General features: G+C 40.8%; 2 protein-coding genes across 2 annotated transcripts in view; one reads left to right on the plus strand and one right to left on the minus strand.

The window, feature by feature from the left end:
- Positions 1-2,155: 2,155 nt before the first annotated feature.
- On the plus strand, positions 2,156-10,598 carry PPIC (peptidylprolyl isomerase C; the record flags this gene model as incomplete). Its single annotated transcript, NM_001245386.1, is given in 5 exon segments — positions 2,156-2,278; positions 6,350-6,463; positions 6,920-7,013; positions 8,659-8,843; positions 10,035-10,598. Coding segments are annotated over 5 exon segments (621 nt in total). The 3' UTR covers positions 10,164-10,598.
- Positions 10,599-12,128: 1,530 nt separating this feature from the next.
- SNX24 (sorting nexin 24) overlaps positions 12,129-23,437 on the minus strand; it is a gene marked incomplete at its 5' end in the record, with an annotated part of 87,647 nt that continues 76,338 nt past the window's right edge. Inside the window, 4 exon segments of the mRNA NM_001245398.1 lie at positions 12,129-12,959; positions 16,587-16,651; positions 17,511-17,543; positions 18,665-18,759. Of these exon segments, the coding sequence (NP_001232327.1) occupies positions 12,889-12,959; positions 16,587-16,651; positions 17,511-17,543; positions 18,665-18,759 (264 nt within the window). The 3' untranslated portion in view covers positions 12,129-12,888.

Raw genomic sequence — 23,437 nt, forward strand, 5'->3', positions numbered from 1 at the left:
GGGTTAAGTTTTGGACCCCTCACTACAAGAAATATGTTGAAGTGCTGAAGTGTGTCCAGAGAAGGTCAACAAAGCTGGGGAACAGTCTGTTGCTTAGGTCTGATAAGGAGCAGCTGAGGGGGATGGAGATGTTCAGCCTGGAGAAAATGATAACCTGGCAGACACCTGATCACTCTTTACAACAACCTGAAAGGAGGCTGTAGCAAGAGCATTAGCCTCTTTCTTGCAAGTAGAAAGAATTAGGACAAGAGGAAATATCCCTAAACTGGAGGCTTAAGTTGGATATTATGAAAAATTCTTTCATGAAAAGGGCTGTTAAGCACTGAACAGGCTGTCCAGGGAAGTGTCAGAATCACCATCTCTGGAGGTATTTAAAAGACATGTGGATGTGGTGCCTATGGACATGGTTAAGCGCTGGGCTTGGCAGTGCTGGGTTAATGGCTGGACTCTATGATCCAAATAAATTTCACGAGTCTGTGGCTATTGTCTCTACTTGTCAGCTGAGGCACAGTCTCAAACTGAGGGGTTCAGCAGACATGTAGTGCACATACAGTGGTCCAGAGCACATTCTCCCTTGGGCACTGCACCTGAGCTCTGGGCTGACTTTGTAATTGTCTGTGTAAGTGCTACGCCATACACCCAGAACCACAGCGGTGCTGGCTTTAAGCCTGAGTGTGTTTACATAAGCTACTGACAGCTTCCTGCTTGCAGTGTATTGGCATCGATTTTAACTTTCATATGCTGGCAGCTGAGAGGCCACAAAATTTCAGTGTGTGCTATAATTTACATATTTTCTAGGGATTGCAGCAGCAACTCATGAAAATGCAAATCATCATGAAAATGATTTTTTTAGCACGTAATGGCTTGGGAGAAACATTTGTGTTTGATGAATGCTGTTTATTGTCCAAAGTCAGAGGTGCGAGCTGGCATGGGTGCCAAGCAGTGCACCACCACTGCTAACACAAATGAACCCAAAAGTATTACAAGTGAACACATTAAATACAGCAAACATGAAAGACCAATGACCCCCTCCCAAAATTATAGTATCAGAGTACTGGTCAGGTTGGAAGGGACCACAGGGTTGTCATGTTGGTTGTCCTAGAGTACATGGCACAGGATTGCACCCAGATGGTTCTTCACTATTTCCAGTAAGGGAGACTCTGTAATCCCTCTGGGCAATCTGTTCCAATATGCAGTCATCTGCACAGTAAAGAAGTACTTGCTTGTAGTCAGGTTGACCATCCTGTGCATCAGTTTCTGCCTGTTGCCTCTTATCCCGTTGTGGGCACCACCAAGCAGAGCCTTCTTATAGACACTGATGTGGTCCCATCTCAGTCATCCTTTCTCCAGGCTGAACAGGGCCAGCTGTCTCAGCCTTTCCTCATAAGAGACATGCTCCAGTCCCTTTCTTGCCCTGTGCTGGACCCACTCCAGGAGCTCCACACTTCTCTTATGCTGAAGAGCACTGGAGAGGGCACTCCAGATGTGTCCTCACCGGGGCTGAGGAGCACCATCACCTACCTCCCCTTGCTGGCAACACTCTTTCGAATGCAGGCCAGGATACCATTGCCCTTTCCCACAAGGGTACACTGCTGGCTCAAACTCTTAATGTTGGTTTTGCTACTTCACCCACGGGTGGCACCCTGCTGGGTGCACAGCCTGGCCGAAGCCGAAGGCTGGGCGGTCGTGCCCCTCTCGGGTCCTGCAGCGGCCGCTGGGCGAGGCTGGCCCGGGGGAAGGCACACGGCTCCCGCCGCGCCTCAGGAACCCGCACCACCGAGCCCCGCACCTGCACCCGCCCCACATCCAGCCGGGGCGCCGGACCCGTCCTGGGAGCCCCCGCACGCCGGGACCGGAGCTCAGCCCCCGGGCGTGTCACCGCTTCAGCCGGGATGGGTGACGGCTTCTCCAGGATGGGTGACCGATCCCTGGCACGCGAGACCGGATGAGTGATCGCTCCCCGGCATAGACGGCCATTCCCCGGGATTGATGATGGCTCCTCAGGACGCATGAGCGCTCCCTGGGATGGGCGGCTTCTGCTCCGGATGGGCCGCCTCTCCCCCGAGGTTGAAGGTCTTTCCCCGGGGCTGGACCAGGGGCCGCTCCCCGGAGTCCCCCGCCCCGGCGCGGGAGGAGCCGCCCTTCCCCGGCGCAGGCGCCGCAGCGCTCGGCCGGCGCCATGGCCCGCGGGGCGCTGCTCGGCGCCGTGGCCTGTCTGTGCTTCCTGGCCCCCGCGGCCGAGGCCTTCAAGAGGAGGGGACCCAGCGTAACAGCTAAGGTGACTCTCGCCCGCGGCTGGGGCGGTCTCCGCCGCCGGAAAGCCTCGGGACGCGTCGGGCGGGGCCCTCGGCTGCGATGTCCCGCGGCCGGGATGTGCCGGGAGGAGCCGGCCGGCCTCTGCCCTGCCCCGCTCCCACGCCGGCCCCGCGCCGCATCCCGGGCACCGAGGGCTCGGGCCGGGCTTGGTCTAACGCCAGAACTTCACCGTTTTAATAAGTTGGCTTGGCTGGTTGGTTACTTGGTTTTTAATCCCTTTGCGCATGCCGCCTTTCTGTAGGCTCTGGCACACCGTAGAGTTCGGGCCAGCATAGCCTCCCTTTGGCTTGCAGAAGTGGAAGCTTTTAAATTCTTCATCCCTCCAGCGCTGCGGCAGCCTCTGCTGCTGCCAGGGCAGTTTGTGGCTGCTGGTGCTGCCAGGCTCCCCGAGCAGACGGAGTTTAACTGTGCTAGGGCTCGCCTGTGCCACGGGTTTAATTAATTCCTCCCTGCGCTCTTTCCTGAAACTCTTGGAGAGGATCCAACAGAGGGCTACTGAGTTGGTCAGGGGAGTGGAGCATCTCTCTTACCGGGAAGGCTGGGGGAGCTGGGATTGTTCAGCCCGGAGAAAGAAGAACTGAGAAAAGGGCCTTATCAATGTCTATGAGTGTGTGAGGGAAGGGTGCCAAGAGGACGGACCAGGCTCTGCTCGGTGGTGCCAAGCTGATGCACAGGAAGTTCCACCTGAATATGAGGAAGGACTTCTTTACTGTGCAGGTGACTGAGCACTAGGAACAGATTGCCTAGAGGGGCTGTGAAGTTTCCCTCACAGGAGATAATCCAAGAACCATCTGGACACAGTTCTCTGCCGTGTGCTCTGTTGATGGCCCTGGTTGAGCGGGGAACTTGGGCCAGATGACTTGCTGTGTCCTTTCCACTTTGACCCATTCTGTCATTGTGTGAAGCTCTTGGTATTGAGAGCAAATTGGTATCTGTTGGCCCCATAGGAGGTGTACGTGGTGCGTGCAAGGTGCTGCCAGCAGAGATCCGTGGATCCGGGATCCATGGGGCTCAGTACTGCAGGGCCGCTGGGCAGGCAGGATGGATGGGTTGTGCGTCTGTGGCACACATGGGCATTGCAATCGCACTGCCCAGGAGATGGACTTGTGGGCTGTGGGGCTGGCTGGCAGGATAGGGATGCACCTAACTACTGCAGCATAACAGCATCTCTTTCCAAAAAATGTTTGTTTGGTGGTGGAGGTGGAATGTTTAGTCCAACTTTGGAATTCCATGTTTCAGCCCCCAGGTGTTTTTCCACCTGCAGAAAGGAGAGAGAATTTGCCCATGCTGAGAAAGACACCTACACTGATGAAAGTGTGACAGGGAAGGACAGAGTCAGAACTGCTTCCTCTAGTATGGCTTCAGCATCCTAAGCCCTGGACCATGCTTTTGTCTCTGTACTTCATTGCCACTGTTGTCTGCAACTGCTTATAGTTTCATTGTGATGGACTTCTAGATTTTAATTTTTTTTTGAGGGGGGGTGGGGGTAAATTTGACCTACAAATAATCTTCTGGAAGTATATTCCCATTTAATTATGCATAAAGTACTTTCCTTCTTCATTCCTTCTGCGTGGACTATAATTTTATGCTCTTCTCTAATTGTTGTGGCACATAAAGAATTGCATTGACAATTTTTCATGTCCTAGGCAGTGACTTTACAAGGCTCACACCATTTTTCTCTCTTCCAGTTTAAGTAGTTTTCTGTAACCTTTCTTCATATAAAAGATATTCCATACTTGTTGAGCATCTGTTCTGCCCATTTTCCTGCATTTTTTTAGGTTGGTTTTATCATTCTGCGATAGAGAGGTCAGAATTACATGCAGCACTCAGGGTGTGAACTCACAGTACGGATGTAGCTATGCCCGTCTCTTTACTGTGTCCATTTTAATTATTTCTAATATTTGTTTTCCTTCTCTGACCTTCACAAGCCCAAAGCCAAACCTTGCACTAAACTACTCAGGATGATTCCATTTGGCACCCTTGTTGGGGCCCTTGTTGTGGTTCTATACCATATACAGTATTTTTACACTTATGAGGTTATTACATTACCTGGTCTCTAAGAATCATGCGATCTTCCTTTCAAAGTCACTTTAGTTTCCTTGAACAATTGAATGCTTTTGTCCATTTTTTCAATTAGATGTACAGCATCTTGTGTAAATTATATATGAATATTTGTGTAAATATGAATATATGAATATTTTTATGAGAACCAGCCATTCTTACTGGTGTATTCTTTTTTCAGTATTTCCGTCTTGAAATACTTAACTGTAGATTGTAAACATGATTAAATATTTATAAAAATATTAATAAGACTGAAAATTTGTAATATTTATTTTCTTTCAGAGTTTTTGGTGAAGAATTTGGCCAGATATTTTTTTGAGATTTAAAAGTGCTGTATCAACCAGCTCAGAAGTGTCTACATGCTTACTGAATTTCCAGAGAACCTGTGGAAATACACTCATAAGAACATGGCTTCTCTATACAGAAATAGCGTCAAGGGCTACCAAATCTTTCTGTACTTGATTTTGTGGCCAAAAATGTGCAGAGACACATTTTTAAAAGTACTGGGTTTGCTGCTTAGGCAAGCAGCAGTGCCACGTATGAAGCCCTGTGGCTGTGCTAGGTTTACAGCGTATGACGAACTTGTCTCCTTGTGCTGTTAACAAAGTGTATGATGTTCCTGCTCTGTGGGGTGATTGTTTGGTAGCCTTGGTCTTGTTACTTATATATGCCTATGTATTTCAGGCAGTCCTACTAGAAGAACATTTCTAGGCAAAATAGACAGGCAGTGGGTTTAGCAAATGTAGGAAGGCAATACCCCTTTACCTAGATAACCCTGGCGGCACAATTCAGAGATGTTTGTTTATAAAACCGTTAAAACGCTAGTGAAAGTGTGCTGTTAATACTTTGGGAGCCACACATCTATGAGGCATGTTATTCAGTGCCAAGTACCAAGGAAATGAATGAGGTGTATCAAAAGGAATTTTATTTCCTTTATAGTGCTTTTATAGTGTTAGCCAAAAGTTCAACAGTCAAAACCACATAGAAGATCAAGAAGCGGTAGAAATGTTTAGTAGGAGAGTGTGAAAGAGGCATTCACATTGGAGAGACTGTGGTCATTTATTATCATTATTGGACTAATTTCTTAGCATTACAGACAAGTAATACTTGGTTGAGTGCCACAAGGAACAGCAAATACCACATCATAGGAATACACATTGCTGTTTCCTAGAAGTTGTAATAGTCTTTATGTAACTTTTTCAGAACTCCAGAATGCCTCATTTCCTGACAGCTGTTCCTATTTTCAGTAATTATTGGAACATTTTTGTACGTTCAAATATGCATTCATAGATTCTGAACTTTATTAAAATGTCTTGTAACTCATTTGTCTTTTTGAAGATGCTTTTCAGTGACATATACATTGAAGATTTAGGCAATCAGCTGAATAATCTGGCCTGGTTATTTCTCTGCTGGGTTTGAATTCATGTTTAGGAAGGCAACTGCTTGCTTGAGCCATAGGATTTTCTTCCCACTGTTTGTCAATTCAACGGAATTTAGGCTTTTGTGTATACGTACTGATGCCTAAAACATTGAAGATTATGAATAGATAGCAAGTGGTCATTTGTGGGGAGTATCAGTACTATAGTTCCTTGTTATTTTCCCCCATGTGGGAATAGAATAGTTGTTCTTCCTTACTTTCATTTTCATTTTTTTTCATTCAGCTTTAAAGATGTACACGTTTGGGAAAAATCTTCTTGAACACTATCTTCAAACTTGAGATACAGCAGTCTCACCAAGCCATTAAAAGCAGTAAGAATCAAAACATATAGTCACGGGTTCTCAAACAGTTTTCTGCATAACCTGATTTTGTTGGCTCTGAAAGGACTTCTCTGAAACAGCACCCTTAGGAATTGCAGGATACTATTTACACAGACCAGCCAGAAATAATTTCTTACCACCTTACTCTTTGAAAAGCTTGGCTATTTGCTGTGCTCACATCTTTATCACTTTTGTTCCCTTCAAAAATATTTAGGTGTTCTTTGATGTGAAGATTGGAGACAAAGATGTTGGCAGAATTGTAATTGGATTGTTTGGAAAAGTTGTCCCAAAGACCGTGGAGAACTTCATTGCATTGGCAACTGGAGAAGTACGTTTGGTTTTGGAAAGGCAGTATCTGTTTAATGCTGTTTCAGTTGCGAACTGTCAATCTTCATTCACTGGAGCTTGTACACAGGTGCTGTCCCCAAGGATATGCACTAGTGTGTGTCTTCTCAGGTCCTTGGTTCACAAGATGTAATTACGAGATGCTGGATATGAGCACCTCAATCTGTCCCTGCCTTGCAGATCTAGCATGTGGAGTTACTGTGGTCAGATACCAGTCAAATAAAGACAATGGCTTTGATCACCTGAATAAATACCTTCTTTGTGGCAGTGCAGTCCAGCTGTGTTTGCATGCACCTCAGTTTAATGTGTTTCTTGACAGTATTATATTCCTTGGTAGTATATTCTGTGAAATCTAGCTGTTCACAACTTGTGTATTTTCATATGACTGTATATAGAACTGGATGTTATATTCATTTAAAGAATTATTTCATTTTCTTAGAGAGGATATGGATACCAAGGAAGTAAATTTCATCGAGTGATCAAAGACTTCATGATTCAAGGAGGAGACTTTACAGCTGGAGATGGATCAGGAGGTAACATACCTAGTATCTTCCAGGTTCCCATTTCTTTGTTCAAATGTCTGCTGAAAGTATGGGCAAACCAGCATATTCCTTCATGGTTTCTGCTCATATAAATGAAAAAACACCAAACCAGCCCATATTTATTTTAGAGCATCTATACTTTTCCAAGTGTCTTGTAGCCTAAGCTGCAGCTGTTTCGATTATCTGATTTATAAATGTGTGTAGCTCTTCCTTTGTCCTCAATTTTTGCAGATAGCTCTTTTCTCTCTGTGACTTGTCCCCATTCAAGAAGCATGGCTTTGTGTGCTGGGCTGGAGCCACGTGACCGGCTGAGCTGCTCCTACAACTTACCGTCTCCAAAAGATGGATGTCTCCACCCTTCCCCTGCTCTGGCTTTGTGACAGCGCTCCTTCCCTGAGGCATTCACTGATTGCATGTATAGGTGAACCAATTCAAGTCATCCAGCAGAAGTCTAATCTGTGATGAAACAGTGAAAGCGCGTAGAGGGAAGGCAGGTAGGGAAGGAGGAGGCTGTCCTCTCTGGCCTCAGCTCAGTCTGTTCTGAGTAACCTCTGAAATGTGCTGTGAGAAGGAATTTCTTAACAGGAAGAGAGAAAGAAATCAGAAGATGAGAGTCATGCCCTCTCCTCATTTTTTCTCTTACTAAAACTGAAACCATAAACTTGCTGGTGCTGAGAATCCTGCCTGTGTGTATCACTTCTCCCTCCTGAGCCTCCAGAAGAACAGTTAGTACACTCAGAGGGGCAATGCCAGCACAGCATCTCCTGCACTGCACTCACTCTGGCTGCAGATCTCTTCCTTTACATGCACATTCTTGACATGCTATGATTTTAACTGTCTGTATGAACTGTTAGTGATTGCGCTGCTGGGATAGAATGGAAAACACACATTCCTTTTCCTAGCAGTCAGCAATGGGGAAGACCATAATACCAAAGACACAGTTTTAGCATTAAAGGTAGGTAGTATTTTTTGCCTGCTGATGTTGTTTATTGGGATAGCATTTGGTGGTGCTAGGAACAGTGTCCCCATTGTGCTAGGCACTGCACAAGTAAAGAGTGAGGCAGACAGCCTCTGCTTTTCAGAGTGATGGTGGTTTAACCATGACTGATGTGTTTTCTCTCTTAACTATTAGAAACATCAGAATCTTTATGTTGTGGTTGTACACATACACACCAGGTATTTTAGTCTAACTTCCATTTGGTTTTCATATGCTTCTAAACATGTCTAAAGCAATTTCTTACCATAAGGGAAAGGCTTAAATACTGAAATTATCACAAAACCTGGCAGTCTTATTGTTAGTGGCCATAAGTATGTGCTTTAATTTGCTCAACAGGATGAAGCATACTATTGTTCAGTGGTGTCTGCAAACCAGATCTTTGAAGGTGTTTAGCTTGCTTAAATTCAAGTGATAAAGCATCATCAGCTTCTACTGTTCTTTCCTTATGGTGGTTTAACTTACCTGTACACACGGAGTTGCTGATGGTTGAACAGTGATGCTGCTGTGTTCACTCAGACAATCTTTCAAGTCCTGAATTCATACTTCATTTTTCCCATTTTTGAACAAAAAGGGGCTTTTGTTTGATTTAGTTTTTTTAAAGTTTGCTTTCTTTTTTTTTTTTTTTTCTTTTTGTCATAGGAAGAAGCATCTATGGAGAAAGGTTTCCTGATGAGAACTTCAAACTCAAACACTATGGAATTGGATGGGTTAGCATGGCTAATTCTGGCCCAGACACCAATGGATCCCAATTTTTCATCAGTGTGACAAAGCCTTCCTGGTTAGATGGAAAACATGTAGTATTTGGCAAAGTCCTTGATGGAATGGTAAATTTAAAGTATTGGTTGATCTAGACAAATTGTACCCCATTATACCATGGTTCAGAAACAGTTGAGCATTCATCTAATATGTACACAGTAGAAGACGATTGTGAAGAACTCCAGCTGGACGATTTAGAACTGAAATAGTAGAAATAGAAACCTGTACCATGCTTTTGCCTTTCACAGCCCTTATTTCAGACTGCTAAGCACTGACACCTTTGCAAATTACAAATGGAGAAAGTTCAGCTCCTCCTTTCAGTAACACTGTTACCCATTAAATAATTGTTTTTCTACAGGCTAAAATCAAATTTTGTAGCACATGCTAGTTATGGGTAACACTTTCACTAAGAGTTTTTAGAAGCATGGTAATGTAAAGCAGGCAAACACATACTGATGAGAGGCCAAATAGCATTTTAAACTTAAAAAATATATTTTCAAGTGATTATACTTTTATTAGTCTGATTCTCCTTACAAATTATTCTGTTTTAATCCGTGTTTTGAAATTATTGGGGAAAACATGAGCTGCTGGATGGACTTTGAGGAGTTTGGAAATTTCATCAGAATACTTGCCCTTTACTCCCACATTCATACTGAATTCCATTTTCATGATCTACAGTAGTAGATGTAAATTTTTGAGAAGTTATTTAGACTTAAGTTTCAGTTTAGTCAGATTAATGGACAAATATCAAAAAACCAAGTTGTCAATATACCTACATTAATTTTATCCTTTAAAAATATTGGTGCCACACTAAAAATTTGTATGTGTGTGTTATATGATAAAGGTAAAAGCAGTAATCAGATTTGTGGAAGCACAGTTATGCTGTACAATTAGAAAAATAATAATGCTTGCCTTTTCTGATCTCTGAATTCACTTTCTGCTCACAGGCCACAAATAGAATCCTGTATGTGCCAGCTTAATCAGCTGAATGTACATTTTCAATTGCCCCTTCAAAATGTTTTTGTTGGCTGAAAGATTTTCTAGGAGGGCAAACCGCCTTCCCTGTGCTTCTGTCAACTGTGTGTGATTTACAGAGCGGCACAATTGCCAATGTGGGAAGAAGAGGTAGTTGACAGGGTGGAAGTCTTTGTTCACAAGTTGGTTAATAAGCAGTGATGTTTCCGTGGCTCCAGACTTCAGCCACTGGAGTTTGTTTTGCTAAAATGAACCTTTCTGTTTGTTCTTTTTTTGTTTGACAGTCTGTGGTGCACTCAATAGAACTTCAGCAGACAGATGAACATGATCGGCCCCTTCAAGACTGTGTGATTGTGAACAGTGGCAAAATAGCTGTAAAGGAACCATTTGTAGTTGAAGTTGGTGACTGGTGAGACCAATAGCCAGCATGGAAAGTAAAACTTAATCACTTCTCTTTAATGCCGGTTTTTGATCAATCTCAATGATCCACTGAGTTTTCTTCTCTAAACATATTAAGTTACATTTAGGCAATGCTTATAATTTGCCAAATACAGAAGAGATAAGACTATTTCTATAACAACTTGTTGGAGCTGCCACTCCTTGAAATTCAAGACATATCCCACAAATTTTTAGATCTTGCAGAAATAGTCTTTTAATGAAAAATTATAGCAGTACTTCTATTTTCCAGGGTTTAAAATATAGTAATTTTGTTCTGTTTGGAAATTTTAGCAATACTTGTTTTTGTCTTTTCAACTGAAAATATTTACTGTAACACTACCAGCATTACTAAAAACTTAGAAAAAAAAAATATATATATAAGTGTTTTGAATAAATAAACTTCACTTTCAGATAAGTATTTCAGATCATTTTTTACTCCATCCCCCAAGGTCTTTTTTCTCACCTCAGTTGATTCCACAAAATATGTAGGGGGTTTCGCTTTTCAGGAGATAAGGTTGTAAGGTTAGAAGAGAGATGGTAAATTTTCTTAATCTAAACATGTCAGATAAAGTCCCTACTGTCTTTCAGAGAACCACAGTATTCAGATACTATTCTGCGATCAAGAACAAGCGGCTTTTCTGTCTATTATTGAATAAGGTAATCAGTTAGAAACAGATCAAAACAGAAGAATTTTTGTTTCACAGCATGGTGAATTTTGTAACACTTAAGTAATGTTACATATTTTAAAGCTCAGATGCTTTTTCTTTAAGTTTTTCTGTAAGTTTGAGAACTTCAGGTTCATTTTTTTTGTGATGCTTCATAAATACTCTTAAGCGAACAACTGGTAGATTTCAGAGAAAGTCAGTGTAGGGTAACACTTAAGAGGCATCTGTGTTAAGTTCAGGGCAGATATGTGGATTTTTTCCTTTTGAGTTGACTCTTTTACAGCTCAAGATGGAAGAGGCAGTACCAAGATCTGATGAAGGGCTCATCCACTTGTACCACGGGCAGGCAGCACACCACTCCTCTTTGTAGTGTGTAGTTTCCTGAAAGGTGTCCTGGAGGAGCTCTGAGGTATCCAGAGGCAAAGTGATTCAGGGTAGGAGAGGCTGCTTCAGCACAAAGCTTGTAGGTACCTACTGGCATTCCTCTCACAAGGAAACAGGAAAAAACTTTGAGCAGAGATTTACCCTGGGTTCTTCTGACATGTCATTTGCAGTTATAGGATGCTCCTACTGGTTCTTCATCCACAGCCCTGGGGCCTCTCATGAAGGTAAATACTTCTTTTCAGACCTGTGAAAGAATTACTGGTCTCTGCAAACAGAACTGGAGGAGAACATGGCAAGGGCCTCTAAATTTGCCTAGTGCTAGGCAATCAGATTTATATTTTACCCCTGATAACTTTTCTTTCTACTATCTCTTTAAAGTAAAATTCTCTGAAAACCAGTTCTAGGAGCAGGGTTAGCAAGCAGGAGTGAGAATGCCTCAGCCTGACAGTAGCTGAAAACCCTCCTGGAGGCTGAGCCTACAGACCTCATGAAGTTATGCTACCTGAACAGGTGCTGCAGTCACAGGCCTACCTTTTTTTTGAAGTCCCAGCTTTCCACTCTCCCCAAATGGCTCCCAAACACATTTAGTAGTTAGAGCAGGCAACCCGTGTGTCTCCAGGATCTGACTTATATTTGTGCCCAGATTTGCTATTGCTGCTTTTGTGTAACACTCCCTTCTGCTGATGAGCCCAGTGTTCCATTAAGCTTAATTTTTTTCACCAAGACATACAGTTCCGTAACATTATCATATTCAGCTAAGAGCTTTAAATGAGCAGACATGCAGGTATTTTCTTACACTTCATGTGGAGACAGACATCTGTGAGACCCATCTCAGATGATAGAATCTCAGAAAAATTTCAATAGAAAAAATTCACAAAAAAGCCACATTCACGTCCTAGTAATTTATTTTGTAATGTCCAGTAGCACACATACAAATTTCCAGTTAAATCTGAACATATGAACGAACGCACATACATATGTATCAGTTTTAGTTTGACCATAATCTTAATAATATGCTTGCTTTAGTTTACCACAGAGTTGTATGTTCTGTGACTTATAAAATGTTAATATATGGAATACAGTCAGCAAGTTGGTGTGGAGAGTAAACAAACACACAGGTTAGATGTCATAACTGAATGGAGGTGTGCAAAAGCCACATAAAAGCTCCTGGTAAGTAAAATAATTTCAACTGAAATCTAGAAAATTTCCTCAGAGAGTACTATGTAAAAGCATGTTTCCAATTCAGCACACACTCTTCAGCACTTTTAATCCGTCCAGAGCTAGCAATGGGTAATGTGCCAGGAAAAATCCTGGTGCAAAATTTTAGTGTTTGCTTTAAGAGATATTACAGAAATAATTAGTAAAACTTTTCAAAGGTTAGCATAATTCAGTGTATGACTTAGAACATTTAGTGTTAAATAGAACATGTCAATATATAGAAAGTATAAATAACTTCAATACTGTTGTTTCCATATCTTTTTTTTTTAAAGCAGAAACTGTAATGACAGTGATTTAATTTAAAAAGATACAATGCTTGAACTTAATCTGAGGTTGTGCCTCTTGCTTCTGAGCATAATTTTCCCATCACAGAATTTTATTTCTGTTAATTCTATTAACCATGACTTCAGCTTCTTCTTGCCTTGTATTACTTCTACCTGGGCAGTAAGTGAGGATAAAATATTCCATGTAGAATGCCATCTATAACTACATTTGGAAAGTCATCTAAAAAGGAAAAAAAAAAAGAAAGAAACTTACTTATACTTATATACTTTACAATATAAATGTTTTTTGAAACTTAACTAGGTAAGGCCTATTTACTTTTGGTTACTGCATTACTCAACTGTTTATCCATGTTGAGGATGTGCTATTAGTAATGCTGTTTCAGCACTAAACCCACTTTAGGGTAGCACTGGGCATTGCATGAATGTGCTGCCAGATTTGTAGCTTATTGATTTAAAGGGATGTTCTAATACTTAAGGCTGCTAGGCTCCAGCTCTTTATCTGAATCTTTTCTCAAAAGGAAGATGGATTACACTGGCAATTCAGTTTCTAACAAAATCTCAATATACTTGAAGAAATTTCTAGATTACTACTGGGAATACTTCAAAGCTGTATTTTTGTATTGTGGTTTACAGTACTGTTTAGACTGAGAAGACTTGAGGATGCCTGTATAAAAATGATTATTTGAGGCAAGAAATTTTGAGGTTGTCCCAATCAACATAAAATGTCATGTTACAAAATGTCATCCTACAGTACTTGAAGGAAAAAATTCCCACTGCTTTGTTGTCACGGATGCAGTGGAAACTGCCAGTTAATTTTCACATTCCATTTGGCATGAAAGAATTGCCTGATAGAACACAGTAATAGATCCATATACATGGAGGTACACTATTGAATTGAAAAGATTTTTGAAATGCACCAACACCTGAGGGGTTAATGAAGGGTCTATTTAAATCACCAGGCATTAAAATGAAGGGTTTCTGATCACATCTTACAACCCTAAAATTGTTAGTATACTAGAATTGGATTTCCTAAGAGCAGACGGTTCCTGCTTTCTGCACAAAACAAACCTTCAACTATCAGCCTACAGGTTTGTAACTGTGGATCTTAGCTCTGGAAAAACTGTCTTGCAATTCAACAGTGCATAAAACTCAGTCACTAGAATAATAGCAATATTGTATTTTATAAAGACAAGTCACAGTGCAGTGACAGGGTAAAAATTTGAGTATTGTATTCCAGAAATATTTATTTTGTTTAAAACTCACACTATTTCCTATTTATTGAAATATGTTAACACAGGCATTCCTGTATCCAGGAAAGACTTCTGATTGAAATTCACCATCTTCAAAGAAAACACTCAATAAATAGTTATATGTTAATGGAAATTCACTTTTGGTCATGAAAACTTCGGCTGTTTTTACAAAGGAATCAGAGTCTATCAAAGAACTGATCTCAGAGGGAAAATTTTAGAAAGCTCATCTATATTTTCTCTGTGCTGCAAACTAAGAATGAAGAATTAAAGGTAATGGCAGTTTTGTAAAAACTTTGTTTCTTTCTAACTAGACTTGAGTCAACTAGTAGAGGCCCTAGACTCAGGACTTGGTTTTCGTCTTCCTTTTTTAAACCATAATTCACATTCTAATTTGTGTTTTAATTCATGTAGTTAAAGAATGACTTGCAGTGAATTTCATGTTTTAGGGTTTTCAAATAATATTCACCTGCCATATAAAATCCAAAATACTGTGGATCAAGGTCAGAAAATGCCTTGGCAAAAGTCTGAAATGTCCTTTCTATTATATGAATGAGGCCTACTCAATATTTAAACATTATTCATTAGTAGAGGACTTTATGCTTTTTTGCATTACATCAAAGAACAGCTACAAAATTCATTGGAAAGTTCCAAGTGATGTCACAAAAAGGAGCCTTAGCCTTATTCAGAGTACAGGTTACAGAAGGGAGATAAGTACCATCCCAAAACTGCAGAATCTTGCAGTCTTACAGCAAAATGTTACATGTGGGCTGGAAATGCTAAGCACCATCTCAGTTTTTTGGGATAACTGTATATGAAATCCATTTTCTCTCTTCAGAATGGCATGGAGTTACATAATTTATAGCAGGCTCTTGAGGAATCAAGTATATAATTAGGAGGAGCATTAAACACTGAGATTAAGACATGCAACGGGGCTCACTCAAAATACTAGTATAGCCAGCATCTGGACCAAATTTTAAACAGAGGTTACTCTGTGGGTGATTCTTCATTACTGTTGTCACTTGGGTCAGATGTGACCCTGTGCAGTGACCCCCTCCCCTTACTGTGCTTTGGTTTATCAATTTTGTGATCTGCACTTCAGCCTCAAATGAACATTCAGTCTGTGAAATCAGACTAATGCTAAGTCAAAATAAAAGCTAAACAACCTTGCAATCTGTCTTCCAGTGTGGACCTGGATCACACTGGACCTCTGCTGTCTGTGTTACATATTGGAGTTCAGTAAGACTTCATGGGGTCAAATAGTGTTTGGCCCCACTACTAGCTAGCATGGACATTGCCTGCAAGAGAGACTACTTAACCCTCTCAAAATACACGAGCTTGTCTCTATGGTTTTGGTGAACAGCATGAAAAAACAGCACTATCACAGAACAGCTGCAGCTGGGGGATGACTGGAGGTGATCTGGTCCAAACCCCTTTTCAAGAAGGAGCACCTGCAGGAATCACCCAGGACCATGGCCAGGCAGGTTCCAAGTCTCTCTGAGAGTGGAGACCCAACACAACTCTGGACAACCTGTGTCTGGGCTTGGGAAAATGTTCCTTATGTTCTTAGTCCTATCACTGGGCAGCACTGGAAAGAGATTGGCTTTGTCTTCTTTATTCCCTCCCTTCAACTATTTATAAACACCTTGAAAAAATATCAAGGAAGTACACTCTGTTGTCTAGAAAAAGCAAAAAAGTGTTCTTTTCTAAATTTATTGCTAAAAATTTAATGAATTTTAAGGCAGTGTGAGAATCTGCTTTCAACACAGTATTTTGTAAAATGAAACAAAATGCCACATTAAAAAAGAATTTATGTGCAGCTCAGGGAGAAAATTTTCTTCTGAAAGCATATTACATTTTAAAAATAAATATTTATTTGCAATTACAAGTTCAAACAAGTAAAATGACAAAGCCAAGAGGAACCCACTCCAAAAATGTTTCTTTTCCCCTGCACACATTGAATTTGAGACAATGTAAATTCTCTGAATTATTAATTCAAAGAACTTTTTATATTAAAGAGTTTATGACAATTTCCAATGCTCTTTTGAACCACATAAGTCTGATGTAAATGTCCTGTGAAATACATCACTTAAAGTACACTTTTTTCCCCCTATAAAGAACTCCAAAGGTTCCAGAGGTTATAAATGATAAGAAATGATAATAATAATCCAAATGGAAATACAAACACACTTGCAGTATATCATCTAGTGTTTAGGGGAAAAGCACTTACAAAGGACTCGGCCTCCAAGTTTAAATCCTTCAGGCAAAACAGCCAAAGGGTCAACAAGAAGAAAAGAAAAGTAGTGTTGTTCTTTTGATTTGAATTCTCAGTGGGTTTGCCTGAGAGAACAACTGGGGAGAAAATTCTACCCTTTTACAAATCACACTCCCTACTTAGTGTTTTATTGGTTTCTTACACACAAACTATCATTTTATTGGCAGGTTATTAGATTTTGGACCAGTGTCATTTGATTAGGCTGGCATTATTATTATTAATAATAATAAAAATAACAATAACACTAATACTAATACTAAATATGGTTTATGCAGTGCAGGGTCAGATCAGTAAAGTGGTGCTAACAGATGACAGGTTTGATTACCGTTGGCTTTAGGCAAGACATATGGATCCCTTAGGAACAGCAGCACAGGCTGGTGGGACAGTTTGCTGGAAAGGTCAAGAACAGGGATGTCAATATCAAGGGACAGTAAACACACTGTTCTACAAACTAGCTTTGATAAAGTGAGGTTGTTGAGCTGCCAGGAGCCATGCAGTGCGGTTCCACACACCAGCACTGCCCAGAAGGGCAGGCTCTATCTCTGGGAAGCAAAGCTCGCTGCTCCTTAGCCATACAGCAAAACCCTCAATGTCAAGCCGGAGTGAAGGGGCTGAGTCCAGGATGAGTGGCTTGCAGCTCTGAGACTTCCTGATGCTGCTCTGCTCCCTGGCACGTGCTGTCATGCAGGCTACAAGACCATCTACAATCCATAGGCTCTCCAGGCCACCAAGCCAACTCAAAACGTCACCGTGTTCTTACAACACCCAAAGTAGTTGCTGTACCTATCACCCATGGAGAGAAGCCCTTGGAAGGCCCCCAGGCCTGACTCCCACCCTTGGCCACGGCACAGACAGCCTCCCCTAGCCCTCTCCACTCTGCTCTGTACACATCCATTCCAAATAGTGCAATCAGATGAAGATGAAACTCTATCAAATTCATGGGGAAGAACCCAGACTTTGAATTTCTTCTGCTAAATCTTCTTGCTACAAAAAATACATTCCCAGATATATTTTAGAGCTGACAGTGTTCTGTCAGTTTTGTAACGAATTTCTCAACACTAGCATAAGGATGTTCAAGCCACACTAAAAATGTATAGATATAGCACAGCTGATGGTAATATTAAACAAATACAATTTTAATCCTAAACTACTTCTAATTTGGTAACTGCAAGGAACTAATAAAGTAAACGTCAATCATTTAAGTAGTTAATTGATCAGGTGCCCTAAAAAGAGTAGAAATCAAGCTCACCTTGATTCTTCAGATTCTGTTTCATCAAAAGAGCTGCAAGTAAAGTGATGAAGCTTTGGTTACTACAAAATTAATTTTACAATTAAAACCTTTTTACAATTAAAATCCTTTAAGAATCACCAAAGGGAACAATCTTCTTGTCAGTGGCCAGATAATGCCACATAAGGAAATACACATGGGAGATTGTATCATTTTATAACCACCACAACTCGAAAATAACAGCATCCTATAACATAATGACAGCATACTGTAACAGATTAATTTCCATCTATCTATCTGTGAAGTGCTCAGGTGTAGTTCCACTGAGGATACTGGCTGATGTCATTAACTGCAAGTGAAAACTTATAAGCCTGATAGCTTCTGAACCACTCTGGACATTGCTCTGTGCCATAGAGATCTCCAAGGATAAGAGGGCCTCAAAATTATCTTTATGTAAATTTGCCTTCTCACTACTGTGGATCCAAACAGCCTGCCCCAAACTGGAAAATGGCCATGTGGCTTTCATGGGGAGCATGTTCTGATAACGCTTCTGCACTATCAACCACATCATCTTACATAGCAAAAGAAATTCTGCCTACTATGCTCACAGCTACAGATGGTAACAGAGCTTCCAGTTACACTGGTTTGGGTATTTCTGTAGCCATTACATTCATCGTACTAAGATTCCGTCCTGTCACTCTCATTAGGATCCCTTCCCAGGGGATGATGGGCAATTGGATCATGTCATCAGAAAGGTGAAAGAACCTTATTTTTGAACACATAGAGTGAGATCATAGAATGATCATGGAATGATGCACTATTTTGTGCAGATACTATGATCATAAAATACATGCAAAGGCTTTCTATGCAATTTTACTGAGTGCTTATGAATATCTTACATTTCAGTAGATATTTCACGATTTACAAGAAAGTCATATTTTTCTCTTCTACTTTGCTTTCCAAGAATATTACATTAAACTTCCCTTCTGTTGTTGAACATGCTGGATTTATTTTACAACCTTTTAGGGATATATAAACATACTTAACATGAACCTAATGCCCATTTATTTTACAGTGTTGGCAGCAAGACCATTTTAAGTCAATGGAATTGCATCAGCACTGAGTGGATATGGGCCTTTTGGCCTCCATATATTTTTCAGTAAAGGAGAGCTTACCCACAGCTTTCTGCTTTTGGCAAAGTAGGTACATGACGAACATTCAGAAAATCAAGAAATATCTTAGGGAGCTCTTCATTTTCTAAAATGACTGTCTGTCAAAAACAAAGGCACAATAGAAACCCAAGTTTTAGAAATATTTTAGACATTGCACAGTTCCATTCACGCTAGAACATTTCTCTCTTGCAATACTTTTCAATTTTCTGTTTTTTACACCTATTTTGGAATGCCTCATTTCAACAGGAAAACCACAGTTCTTGATGAATCACTTAGAAATACATTCAACTATGTTACTACATTGTTTTTCACCTGCCATCACTGATGCTAACCTATATGCCTCTCAAGCAGAGATGTCTGATTCTGGAACTAAGTTACTGGCATGCTCCTTTGTGAATAAAATTCTGTTTATTTAACATATAAAATAAAACAGCCTCAGCTTAGTGCTTTCATGTTCACCTCACAGAAGACTACCATCTGGCTTTCGAGCAGAAGAAGTTTTCACTTTGTGCAGTTTTATTAATGTATGTCTTGGTAAATGACAACAAGGGAAACCCCTTGCTTGGCTTGACAGATCAGCTTACAACATGTATCTGCACTACGGCTCCAAATGACAAAGCTCTGACCACACTGCTGGCCAGACTTGCCACATTCTTCCACAATCATGATACAACAGCCACATAATAGCCAGACTACCTCTTCTGTTTTTTCCTTTGATGAGATGAGCTATACTTTTCACAAAGCAAAGAAAAACAGTTCATACATTCAACCAATGTCTCACCTGAAAGATAAAGCCCCTTTTTCTTTACTGTTCATACTGACATGCATTCTGAAGACATGTGTACTTCACAAGAGAAAGGAAGCCATAAGCTTTCTTAAAGAGATTTCTTTCATAAAGGCCTGAAGTGAATGTACATATGGAAGAAACTTCACTGGATTTAAAATTAAATTGACTCCTAGAAGCAAAGCTTTCCATGTTCATCCTGTTCACTTTCCCACCTGTGATAGAAGAAATAAATATAGAGAAGAAACAAGTCTGGAAAGACATGTTACTCGTACATTCAGAAGGTAACTTACTCCTGCGTGTGTATTCTTTTACATTACAATATCACAAGGGAGACACAATGGTATATACAGGATAGCAGGATACAAAAAAAAAAAAAAAAAAAAAAAAAAAAGGTTGGGAGAGACATCTAGAAGTCATCTAGATTTTATAGCAAGTTTTATAGCAAATTATTTGGTTACTTGTGTAAGGAAAACCTGCTTCATATTAAAATTGCATAATGTCATGGTTTGACACTGGCACAATGCCAGTGTTCCCATGAAAATACACCTTTCCAAATGAGTGCTGTGAGATACGATCAGGAGCAGAGCAGGCCCAACTTAGAAATAAAGAAAAAAAACTTTATTGAACTACTACTATGATAGAAAAAAAAAAAAAAAAAGACACACTAAATCCAAAATGAAAACCTTCCAAAACATTCCTCCTCCCCCCACCCCAACTCCAACAAACCACAGTGAGACGCAACTTGGACCCTCAATCAAGTCATCACCCTTCAATATAATCAACACTAAGTTCATCGGGGGAGAGAGGAGTCTCCCTTGCACCACAGACCCCCAGGAAACACAATTGCCACTTCTTGTGTTTCCATGTCACACATGGCACTGCCCGGAGAAAATCTGCCAGTGTGACACTCTCCTTTCCATGTCACAGTGCTCTCACCACCGTGCATGGACAGACTGTTCATAGGCTCCTTTAAGGATACTTTGCCAAGGACCAAAAGAAACAACAGTCCAGTGTCTCATTTTGGGGCCACAGTCCTCCCCATTTTCCTCCTCCCCTGGGGCCAAGGGTGAAAAGAGAGATCTTCATCTTCCTGAAGACAGAGGGCACCATCACACCCTCCTCAGCTTTTTTCTGTTCACTCCATTCCTGTGCTGGTAGCTGCTAAAGCAGGTCTCTTGGCTCACCATTGCATCCCCCTAAAAATGCAGTCTCTGTTGCAGGAGAAATTGGTTCAGTCTATGGCCAACAAGAAGAGTCCAGCCAAAAGCCACTCCATCATCTCCCCACAGCCTGCTTTTCCTAACATCTCTGGTCCAGGCTGTCTCTCTTTCCTTTCAAATCGAGGAGGAGTAATATTTCACAAAGCCTTCATTCCCCAGGAAAGGGTTAAAAGTCCTGGACTCCCTGGATGGCTGAAATCTCGGCCCAGGACTTCATCTCCCACGCTGGGCACCTTCCCCCTGCTTCTCCGTCTCCTCTGCTGGCAAACTTCCAGGTGTCTTCAGGCTCTTTGTCTCTTTCCCTCTTGGGGGCAGGGGGAGAACAAAGACATCTCAGACTTCCTCCACCCTTCCATTTGCAGGAGCTGGTCTGGTTCCAGTCCCTTCACACCCTGGCCTACCTCTCCAGGCTGCATGGCTGCATGGCTTCCCCTCCCCCACCCAGCCCGTGGCTGGGCAGGGGAGATCTGCCCTCTCTGATGATTGATGACCAGAACCAAAGAGAGCATTCCCTGGGACTTCTTGCTTTTTAACGCCCTGTGTTCTCAGAGGCGTGTCCAGCCTTCAGTGGTCACTCCAGGTGCCAATATCCAAACTTGACACTGATTGGTGTGACTACCCACTTCCTGAAAAATTCTCTTCTGTATCAAACCACAACACGTAAGATGTGAATGGATTTAAAAGCATTTAAAAACAAAGGTATCTGAGAACTGGATCTTTTTTTCATTTTACATTTGCAAGTCTGAATACAGAGGCTACACTTTCTTAACAACGGATGCCATCAGTAGAATATTTGAAAAAAAGATCACAGAAAAACGCAGCTTTTGCCTTTTCTGTTCTAGATTTTAAGGGATGTAACAAACAAGGAAGTCCAAAATGTTGGTAAGTATTAAGCCTTTCACTTCACCTCTATATGAGGATGCTGCATTAAAAAATGCCACTCTGTTTGCATTCTGCAAAATCAGCACTCTGCTGCTGAAAAATTTATCCTGTTCTGCATTCAGGTTATGCACAAAAGAAGGTGTGTAGGTGGATGCATATTCAGAGAGAGTGTGTGAATTGCATAGAAATGTGTATGACTAGCTCAAGTAAAACCATCTTGCTAATTATATGCAATGAGGTACCGCAAAAATTTGTAGAAAGATGTTTAAGGGCATCCGGTGCTTATGTGCAACTTCATACATACAACTCTTGACAGCTTCTTCTAAAAGCTGAGCTGCCTGCTGAGGCTGCTGAATGGAACAGGGAAGAACAGAAGGATACACCATTTTATAAAAGGAAAACTACTGACAGCTCTTACAAGCCTATTTGCTTCTACTTCCACTCACTTGAGATAATATCTCATTCTATTTTGTTTGGTTTTTTTTTCCCCCACAACATGTATCAAGTCAACCCTAGCCATGCTAACCCTGGCCTAACCAAATACCTTTCACAAAAAGATGTAAGCAAATAATACCATTTTAGTGTGTTAAGCCATGCAGTTTGTTAGCCGTCAATAACTCTGTTTTGCTGATCAGTAAACTTGCAAATGTAGAATTTGCAGAGAAGCAAAGGCAATTTTTCACTGCACGGTATTTGTATACCACCTCTGCTGGTTGAGAATTTTGTCATTTTGAGAATTTGATGAAGGAAGAAATGACTGCATTGAGCAAAGGAGGAATTTGCAACTGATGTAATTTAATGTGATATGGATTTCTAGGCATTAAAAATAAAAATATGAAGTTTACAAGTTAATTATACTAATAGGGAGCAAATTAACTTCTGGCTTGGCTTCACTGGCTTTGATTCAACAAGGGGTGAGGACATAATCTTGCCATTTAAGATACATAGTGGAAACCAAAAGAAAGGAGAAAAAAAGGCCTGATAACAACAACAATAAAACTAAACCAAAACAAAGAAAAAACCAACAAAAAACCACACAAACTCCAGACCGATCAAACAACCAATTCCAAAACAAAACCTCTACAAGCACCAACCAGCCACAAGGGATTAGGTGTGTGGATCCAGAAAAAAAACCTAAGCATTCTCAGCTTTCTAATAAAGTTAAATGAAATTGCTCTTAAATCAGAAATGTTATTATAATTGGCTTAATTTACCTGGAACAACCCACAACACACATTTTTTACTTCTGTCTGAAAAATTTTAAGTAATCCATATTTTGCAAACCTGACCATCTTTACATGATAGGTGTGCAGAAAAGGAACTTGCAGGTAAAGTTTCTCAACCACCACCTATACTTTGTGATGTAATGTGCTCAACTGTGTTACTTGTTCAAGTGAATATATGATACTGGCTTGTAAGCATGACTAGCTACCTTATTTGTTCTGCTGTCAGAAACCGAAAGATAAATATTTTCAAGGAAATAAAAACTCACACTTAGTTCTTTGTAGTGAATTTTTGTTGCATCCAAATTCTATCAAGATCATAGTAATGAATTTCAAATATGGGTCCCAGAGTACTAAGTAAGCTTATTTAAGAAAAAAAACCCAGGATGTGTATTTCCTTCCTAAACTAAATAAAACTCCCTCTTCCCTCAAAACTAAATCAGCTACTACAACCTCCAGCAAGTGGTTTGGGAAGTGACTCCAGAAATACATTTTTCAACTCATTGATTTCAGCTGAACTAAAAGTGTCATATTTTCTTAGAAAATTGTAAAGGGTATTTATCTGTTACTGTCACACTTTAATGAACTACTCTGTTCTTCAGGAGAAAAACCCACAACACAACACAAGGGAAAGTCTGATGTTTACATCAGTAGAAATGTCTTT

Source organism: Taeniopygia guttata, chromosome Z, assembly GCF_048771995.1.
Source record: "Taeniopygia guttata chromosome Z, bTaeGut7.mat, whole genome shotgun sequence".
Classification (NCBI taxonomy): domain Eukaryota; kingdom Metazoa; phylum Chordata; class Aves; order Passeriformes; family Estrildidae; genus Taeniopygia; species Taeniopygia guttata.